This window comes from Botryllus schlosseri, chromosome 11, assembly GCF_051294905.1.
Source record: "Botryllus schlosseri isolate E-star chromosome 11, Bs_hap1, whole genome shotgun sequence".
Classification (NCBI taxonomy): Eukaryota; Metazoa; Chordata; class Ascidiacea; order Stolidobranchia; family Styelidae; genus Botryllus; species Botryllus schlosseri.
The window spans coordinates 25336021-25345962 of record NC_137246.1 but is presented as its reverse complement, the minus strand read 5'-3'; the positions used below and the strand labels follow the sequence as shown (position 1 = coordinate 25345962).

General features: G+C 40.9%; 1 protein-coding gene across 2 annotated transcripts; it reads right to left on the bottom strand.

Moving 5' to 3' along the window:
• Positions 1 to 202: 202 nt before the first annotated feature.
• LOC145450411 (uncharacterized) lies at positions 203 to 8583 on the bottom strand. 2 transcript variants are annotated; one of them, XR_013918486.1, is made up of 7 exons: positions 7900 to 8583; positions 7574 to 7690; positions 6840 to 7005; positions 4657 to 4788; positions 3544 to 3675; positions 1099 to 1761; positions 203 to 1042 (listed from the first exon to the last, which is right to left on the bottom strand). XR_013918486.1 is itself a non-coding variant. In XM_080328938.1 (6 exons), exons 1-6 carry the CDS (start codon positions 8224 to 8226, stop codon positions 1229 to 1231), a joined length of 1407 nt encoding a protein of 468 aa, XP_080185064.1. In that variant the 5' UTR covers positions 8227 to 8583; the 3' UTR covers positions 203 to 1228. The 2 variants fall into 2 exon arrangements, 1 of the variants encoding a protein (XP_080185064.1); XM_080328938.1 differs by having other exon boundaries at positions 203 to 1761.
• Between the last annotated feature and the right edge of the window lie 1359 nt (positions 8584 to 9942).

Here is a 9942-nt window from a genome sequence, read left to right as displayed (position 1 = left end):
ATGTTCTGCCCAATTTTTTTCCATTTAGCTGAGCAGTGTAATCAATATCGTATCCATGCCAATATGATGAGCATGTCATTTTGTTTTGTTCTGCACAACTTTTTCATGGGCATTCTATAGCTTTCAGCTGAATTACGACTTCGATGTGAACTACTAGAATAACTGTCTATCTGCCTATACCTGTCGAGCAATCATTGCAGCATTCAGACGATGAACATAGTAATTATAAAAAAAATAACATAAAATGGAACATGTACGTTTGAAACAAAAATATAAATCGGTCACAGCATCATAACATCACTGCTTCGTGATCGCGCCACCGCACGCTCGATCAGAATACCCCGTTTTTTCCAACTAACGTAAGTTGTTTGCCACACACGTGCGAGTACGTAGGGGATTCGAAAAGGGTAGCATTTCACGGCATGCCAACTTGAATCGCGTAAGAGAAGATTGCACAATAGAAATTCGATTACATATTTTCTCTACGCTTCCAACTTTCCCGATTGCAGATGGTAAACTACGTCGTTGGAGTACAGACAATCGGAGATGCATAAATAAATACGGCAAATAACACTATTAGACACGACTGAACATCCCCATACCAAGCACGACCGATGATGGATATTTTTTGTGCGCGCAATGGGAATGTCGGAAATATCTCTGGCTGCACGGATTGTCCGTGAACTGCGGTTGGATTTACATCGCGCTGAGTCAACCAACATTCGCAATTTCAATGTGATAATCCAGTCCGTTAATAGGAGCAGTGAAGAAATACAACTATTTAATCGCCGAAATTGGATACGTCCAGTCACCTTATAATAGACCGGGACGATTTTTGTGTCGATATAATATAACATCGAGTCGATATGACACTTTGAAAGAAACATAGGTGTTAGCAGTTAGAGCCATTAGAGCCAATTTTCGTGACGTAGTAGGGAGTCAGAAAACTATAATCGGTGAGTGCGACTTTGAATAGCGACATATTTCATATAGCTTACAGATGCCCGGATGCAGTTTATTGCATGTCCGCGCGTTGTAATGGCTGAAAAACAGTTCAATGAATGATCTGAAGTTTCAGAAATGCTCCTTAAGCTAGACACCATATCTTTTGAATATCTGTGTTATCGGTGCAGGTGCTAGCTATCGGGTTTATCGGTATCAGGACTCAAAAATCCGATACCTACACTGGACCAGATATCCACGCGTTCGACGCTATAATTGTTCGGTGTCAAACATTTTGATGGGTCATGTTATCATACACGCTTGCTCTCTTGTTAGGCGAGTCTCTCTCGATTACAGCATCCAGCGTAGTAGGAAACTTTGGAAGGCTGGAGGAAGCGTCATAGGCTTCTGCAGAGGTTGACACTATCTCATTCACTGTGTCTTCAAGCTCCTTAGCCGCGAGCTCCCATACAACATCATCTCGGTTGTGAGACGGTTTATGATTGTTGTTCAGACACGTATCTTTCAAGGGTGACTTTTCGTCCACGTCGATCGTGACCGTGCAGCTAGTCGATACATCGTTATAAATAGAAGACGAAGTCCTGGAGCGCTGCATGGTAGACTCTGACGTACGCAGACGCATTAACTTTCTGCGCGTTATGGATATGTTTTCGGCCACGAAAAACCCGACTAGGGCGAATATCTGAATGACGTGCATGAGAGCGTTGTGGTTGAAAGAATTTGGAAGAGGGCAGCCTAGTTCTCCGGCAGCGTCGTCAGAGTCGGAGCATTTGTCTTTCAGCATGTGATTCGCCACGCCTGAGAAAACGAAATGAAGATAAACAAACAACTCTCGGCCGGGAAAAATGGACAGAAACAATCGTAATCATAGATGGATCAGATAGGCAAAGAGCGAGTTTTATCAACACTTTGTATTTTTAACCCTGTCATTACACCAAAGATACTCGAAGAAGAGATTGAATAATGAATCGAGCTGATTTGAATCGCGATGCCACCGCGTGTTGATTGATGATGATCCTTATTTTGCGAGCACGATGCAGTAATAATAAAGGCGGTTTGGAAAACACAACGTTTCACAATCGCCGGGCGATTTAACGGCCCGGAATAGCTGTTGTAGTGTTGATGTAACGGTGCGATAAAAAGTCCAATGGAAATAACAGACTTGATACGTCAAGAGCCGCGGACAGTGTAAATCCCCGTTTCGTGGCATTGAATCGCACGACAATGAACAAAGTTTTACTCATAAAATTCAGGTTACTGTTCCTCGATGCCACTTAGTTCAAGATTTGGACAATTAGATAATTCTAGTTCTCAAATTAGATTAATTGGAGCGAAACTCCGATTATCTAATTCTAATGTCATTTGTGAAATGTTTTTGTGTTGTCATTTTAGTTCTAGTCTAATTTCCGGTGTGCATGAACATGCGACATGAGAACTGTACTAGACGAAACGAGCCAAGCTCGGTGTACAGACATTTACACTTGTCACGCTTATGAGGATGAACTCGGGTTCGATATGAACTGAGCTTATTTTTTAGCATTTCTTTCTAGTATGACTTAAAACTAATTTCCAATCTTTCGCGAATTCACTATTTCCAAGTCTAACCTCATTTAGAAAAACACTGTGTAGATATTATTCCATTTATGATCAAATTTCGAGAAGCTGAAAAATTTCCAGTTTTCCAACTCTGTTTCAAGTACACATCTCTGCCATAATACATACGAAAGCTTGTGTATTGTGTCGAATGGAAGGAAATCGTAAGCTTGCATACCATCCAATCACACTTTATACTTCCCTTGGGTAGATCACGAAGAGTACTGCATGTAGTATGGATTATGTTTCACGGGATCGATTACATAATCGCTGCGGATGTAGGAATGTTGTTTTTCTCGGGCAATGAATGGGATGGAATTATATAATTCGAAGTGCCTCTTATGTAACAAACCGACTTCAAAGGCACACTTCGACGTGATAGGCAATCAAGGAAGCAATATTCCTCGCATCGGATTCGCAAGGTCATATACAATATGCATGCCGTTATAGGTACTAAGTGCTCCCTTGGGCATACGCTCCAAACCGACGCGAACCCACGTAAGGTCAATCGCTAACCAAAATAAATTCTCACGAGTTCCCATGTGGGACATTCATATGCATTAGCAAATGTCCAGTTACAAAAGCTTAAAAATTTGTTCATGTTCTTTATCTCTCCTGAAGTATTTACAGCCATATAAATGTAAATCAGATAAAACGGTATTAGCAAATGCCATAAGCAATTATATTAGTTGTTCTGTTAGGCACAGCTAGTGCTGGGGGAATATTTGAATCTTGGTTCTAATGTGGTGAGAGTAAGTCGAAGGCAGTGGTGAACGTCTTCACTAGTCGTAGAGACGCGGTATCTATGTTTATAAAGTTCAGTTTGAGAACGCTGACCCGCAGCTGCAATAGGCCCAAATCAAGAATAACGGATTTGGTTTTGTTAAAAACAAAACCAAGTAAATATTGAGACGTATAAGGTTCTCATGTTGAGTAGCTCTGAGGTAGTGTTTCTTGTGACCAATCGGACAACATCTCAATACATACCGGCTAGGACGTACAACCAAGGCGACCCCACTGTAAAAATCATCTCCAGGTTGCGGGAAGACACGAAGTCCGCGTTTTCGCCGGCTACACCTTTGCAACAATCGTAGAGTTCTTTCTTGCACGGCAGACCCCCTGCAAGTTGATTCATCGTGTTAACGGAAGCGTAAATGATCGAAAATCGCAATTTTCGAAGCCCGTCACTGACATAATCGAGATACTATCTGCGCAGATGGATAGATAGAATCCTGCCGATGCAGATCTCACTTCTGTGTTAGTGTTATGGGGTTATGGCGGTGCGTTGGGGAAGATCAATTATGTGTTCATATACCGTACGTGTTTATTTATAACTGCTCTTCGTCATCAGTATCAGAATCAGTTTATTAACAATTTCATCATTTCAAAACATCACAAGATTGCGATACAACGAAAAGGTAGGAAGGTGTCGAAACTTGGAGTAGTCTTTGAAATCAGACACCCACCTGGGCGTAGGAGATGGGAATAAGAGGCTTGTACGCTGGATGGAAGGAAATAAGGGATACGATAAAATGAATAGTGATGAAACTGAATGACTGACGCATGTGTTGACACGTCAGATCGAGGTCCGGTCATCTTGAGGGCTGACTATGGTATTCATGCCGAAATACGTTGTCTTAAACTGTCTGTTAGGCGTTAAATTATAATCGCAAGATTTACAATAAATGCAATCCATTTCGCACCAAGCGACAGCAATGGCTACGATGTCTTGAGCATTAACTCAGATGTCACCTTTCAACCGTAGCGATGACAAACGTGTCGCTACTCACTGAAGCATGCCGCAGTTTCCCTTGACTAATGAGGATTAAAACTGCTGGGCAGAGAACCCGGTACTCCCGATTGCGAAACACAACAAACGAAACCCCAAAAGCGTGCATATCGAGCGTAATCTGTTTATCAATGCGATATCGCGGTGACGGTATGCACTGGCGTTTGGCTGAATGTATGAAAAAGCGACTGGAAATCTAACAAAGGCTTTGACACTTCAGATTATGAGTCCTTCGATGATTAATTAGCGAGTCGCGCTACACTGACAATAAGTACCGCCCATATCCAAACTAACAAGACGCAACTACTGACCTGAAGATCCATTTCCTACAGTACGCGAGGGAGAATATTCCAGAGTACTTTCCTCGTCTGAAGCTGGTCGTCGGCAGCAGCAGTAATACTTGCACAGTAGCGCGAGTGTAGCAACGCCGTAAAGAAACATGACTGCAAAATAGAAGCGTATTACTTGAATCGATAAATCAAAACGCAAAAATGCGGTGCGTCGCATGGTCGCAACATTGAGGGATTCAATTTCAAACAAATCATGGACAACTATAGACAATTATCGCTGTTTAAAATTATAGACTAAGTAGACTGTAGTGCGAAATGCTGGTAATCTACTTCTAATTTAATCTATGAAATGTTTATTTGCTCTGATTCTAATCCAATTTATGAAATGATTTCAGATGAATTGAACTTGATTTAATTTACAAGGTTTTCACGAATCCGGTAATTCTAATTCTAATCTAATTTCGAAAAAAAATGTATAGCTTCAATTCTGATTATAATCTAATTTGGAACATCCGAAAATTGTCTAGTCGTTCAACTCTGGATGTGCGACGTGCGTATACGTTAACTGTAAATCCTGAATGATAGCATGATAGCTATAGCATACCAAGTATTCTCATGCAAACGGGCGACATTTGTTTATCTATGACTTAAAGTTCATATGAACTGGAATGTTAATGGGGAAGCATATGAGCCCGCGACCTATAGCTGGCCAAAGAGGCTATATTTATTATGCTACCGTATCTAAGAATATATGTTCATAATTTTTGATTTGTTCAGTGTCCATACACATAGCATACTCGATGACAGTTATACTGCCATGATAAGCTTTGCACAAATATACTCAGTTCAGCAGCCAACAGACGGCAAACAATCTTACAGTAAATATTCAGTGCGTAGATAATAAGTATGAAGGATTTCATCAATTTTAATCATGATTATGGCGATTGCAAATAAACTGAATCCCAAAGCAGGTACGAATCAATGTCACGTTCCTCTTGCCAGTATGTACAGTACACAGCAGGTCCGGGAAGTGACATTAAATAAGTTGTCGGCTATTATAACATAGATAGCCAATGTAGCCATACTATACATAGTTTGAGAACAGGCGCCGTACATGATTATTTCACGAAGCATATCGCGAACGCCGTAACATATTGAACTGAACCAGTTTGGGACAACATAACACAAGTGGAACAAGCACAATAGCCTATCAATGAGGTGGCCACAACCCCCGTAATCAGATATGCGCGTAGCACACCTTTATTTACCAGCGTTTAGGTTACGTCGAAACATATCGATAAGGTTAAAGAGGATTTCGTCACGAGATACCAAGCCCACCTTGTGTTTTGATTCTTTTCTAAGTTAAATCAATTATTCTCCACACTGTTTCTATTAATAGAATGACCGCGCATGGATGTGCGCCTAGAAGTTTCCGCGGTATTGATATTGAAGCCGCACAGGAAACAATAGGCTCGCGTACCTATATGGAATACCCTACTGAGCCGCAGTCGATGACATTACTCAAGTCGCATATAGGGGAATTCTCGGATATAGTGACGTACAACATCAACCCACTTCACCAATAAACTTCTCCATAATGACGAATCGCATGTTCTCTGACCGCCCAGAAGTTTCCACTGGGCAATAGAGTTATTGCGGGAGTTACTAGAATCAGGGCTACACAACTATTCTTAGGAAAGGTCCACTTACAGATGTTTAAATTTTGCTTGGGTCCTTTATAACCCAGGAATAACTTACAGTCGAAAAATGCATTACAGCTCAACTACATACAAAATCCGTGAAAGTGGTATTCGCAATAGCAATAAGCGAAATGCATGTAGTGTTCTTTTGATCAGTTAATGGGATAATTGGCATTATTAGATCTTTAAATCTTGATGATAAATCGGTGAGAGCGAGATAAGGTTTTCGTTGGTCAAACAGATCCATGTTTCATAAAGTTGACAATGTTTGAAAGAGCTGCCCCACAGCTGTGAGTCGACCCTGACAGTGGTAATTTACAAAGAGCAATAAATTATTTGGGAAGCCTCCCTGATTCAACACTGAAAAGATCCTCATTCGGACAAGGAAATTTTCACAATCAGATCTACTTTATATTTCGATTTTACTGTCATGTTAAATATTCAGACGCAGGAAATTTCATTTCAAATAGTAGGCATACAACACTCTAGATTCATAGTATTTACCTGCAAAACAAACGATAAAACTCTTCCCAATGCTGAACGGGTCTTCGACTTTCGTCATCACGGGATAAAAATTATAAAGGTAGAACAGAACGCACGCGACGAAGAAGAAAACGTAGTAAATACGACGGATAACGGAAGGAATAGGGAATATCTTTTCTTGAACTATCTGCAACACGAAAAACAGGAGTTATGCTGGCGATATCGGCACTGGAATGTGGATGTAATAGTAAACGGTACAGATCTATGCAGTCTGTGGACATATGAACATGCGAAATAATATCATGCGACACATCAGTATTGGATAATTGGGCTTACGAGACTTCAGCATGTGGGTTAAATTACCGGTGGAGATAAATTGACGGCTAGTGTTGGGGTTAGGACTTATATAAGGGTTGGGCTTGAGGTTAGGGTTGGTTTTAGGGTTATAAATTCACAAGCTAAAGTGTCGCCTGCTTAATTGTTTTATTGGCGTAGCCTCCAAGCGTGTACGTGCAGTGTATAGTGGCCGCGATTTCAATGGGATAATCGGTAGCGCCGACGATTATTCAAATCTTCACATTATGCCAACTAGAGTGTGTCAAACGAACCATGACACTGAAAATCGGTCCGAAATTAAGATCAAGAGCCTCTGGACTTTTCAGATCCCTAACGTTATTACAGGTAATTCCAGTGAGGTAAGGTAATGATCTCAAGGAGATTGTATAGCTCAGGCAGGTTAACCAACGGTATCTTACCAGTTGCTCTGTCATGATGACCAACGCTATCGAAAGCAACGCGGAAAATGACGCTGCGAACCGCCACAATATCAGCCACCCGCGATAATCTGAAACATCGTCGGAAACCGACTCCACCTGAAACATATGGATATTGAACTTGAAAGTTGCATAAACTTGAAGAGATTGTGATTTGAGTGGTCAGCATATTAATCATAATCAAATATGACTAATGATACACAAGCAATTTAGTTCACTTTCTCAACACAATCAGAAATCAACACAAGAATAAGATAAATACACGGATTTTACAATTATATATTCAGACAGACATAAAATTAACATACCGTTTGCACATATTGATGGGCGAGTCCCCCGAGTAAAGCCATCATCATATTCGCAACGCCAAGAAGAACAATTCCGTATGTTGTCATGGTAACGGCCGTTGGAGGGCGCTTCGGCCAGTTCCACGGCATCCAATTTGCACACCGGCGACATGACGTCAACTCAATGTCCTCTTTTTCGTGGTTGTGAATCCTTTTTTCTTTTTGAATACGGATGAGAAGTTGTATTGTCAAAACTCCGCACACTGCGGCGTAGACGTAATCCGTGATGTATGTACCATCGTTGTCGTCAAGGCCACGATGGTACAGGAGTTGTCGACCCGGGAACATTGCTTAGATCTTCATGTCTCGCTAACGAAATTTGATAAAATCTACCAAAAGTAAAAATAAAACCTCAATAATTCTATACCACATCAAATACGCACATCACGTTGAGGGGCTTTTCAGAAGTATAAATTCAAATCTTCAGATCTTCCTAACGAAATCGTAATAAATCTGACCATGAAGTAAAAATAAAACGTCAACGATTCTATATGCCGCACCATGGCCTACTAAATATGGTAGTAGGCCATGGCCGCACCTAATACGCACAAGATGCTGATGGACATTTCAGAACCATAAATTTAAAAGCAACCCTCAGAGTTACAAAACTTCAAGTACAAATTGAATAATATGTTCGTATTGAAATACATGCGAATACTTTCGGCTCATGGGGTAATCGCCAGCAACCAGTGAAGAATATATTATCGAATTGTAAAAATAGTACATTGAACGCTCTCTCATTCGAAATTTCATGCTGGTGACGTCATATTTTGTGATACGATTGTTGATATACAATGTTCTTTCCAATTCTCTACTAGTTGCTGACGATTACCCCTGACGAGTGTCAGCCGAAAATATTCGGGTTCATTTCAATATGAATATACTATTTAATTGTATATTGAAGTTCTGTACCTCCAAGAAGCTCTTCAAATTGTAAAGATAAAAGATATAAGTATATCGCCTCGCCGATTCAAAATATATACTTTATTCCAAAAGTATCGAACATCCCACAGTTCAGTGTTGTTGCTTGACATTCGGCTACACTTTTAAAGCAGTCATTTTACGCTTCCGCTTGAACGCTACTAGGAGTTAGTCAACTTCATATCACAACAGCCAGTAGGGTCTAGATTCGATATCAAGAAACGTCAGAACACGGGACGCAAAGCTATTGGCTGCGACCGTGATTTTGCTGTGAGATACAGAGCAAGCGCAGTTTACCACGCTTTGTTCCACAACGAAACGAGGCATTCAATACGCGTCGATCCTGAGACATTGTCAACATCAAGCTTACATAAATATTACAAATCCGACTGGCCCATTTGATTATTCAATGTCCCGACACAATGAAGCGGCCAATTTTTCAAATTACCACCGTTCGATGAGATAATCCAGTAACAGTATCGGACTACCAGAAACTTGAAACCGAAATCGTTCCCACAACATCGCTCGCCGATTATTCGTTACTGGAAATTGTTACTACAAAACCGGCGATGGAATGTGGTTTTGACTGAGAATCAGTGACTTAGGCTAATTGCCTTGACGGAAGCAAGTACACGATCGCAACAAAATATTGTCAGATGCAATCCACTGCATAGCCTACAACCGCGGGTATTACCTACTATCCCTGTCACTTCACAACTTCTTTACCTATTCATGACAAGATAAAATATTCCGTACCTTATCGTATTTCTGTCACGGCGGATCTAGTTAAATCAGGTTATCACCCTTTTCTATTACATAAAAACTATTTTGACTAGCGTATCCCAACAATCAATACCAGCCTCGGGCTCATTTTTCCTCGCCGCCTGTATCTCGTACCTCAGTCGCCGCAAAAGGTAAATATCTATCGCTACAGGCAATCCCTCAACGCAAAGGTACGGCCGTTGAATTACAATAACCAGGAAACACTCGAACATCTACGGCGAACGACGTACCTCGCCCCAACAATTTATAACGTTGCCGAGATGGGATGTCGTAGTACACAATTACCGAATGACATTGTCA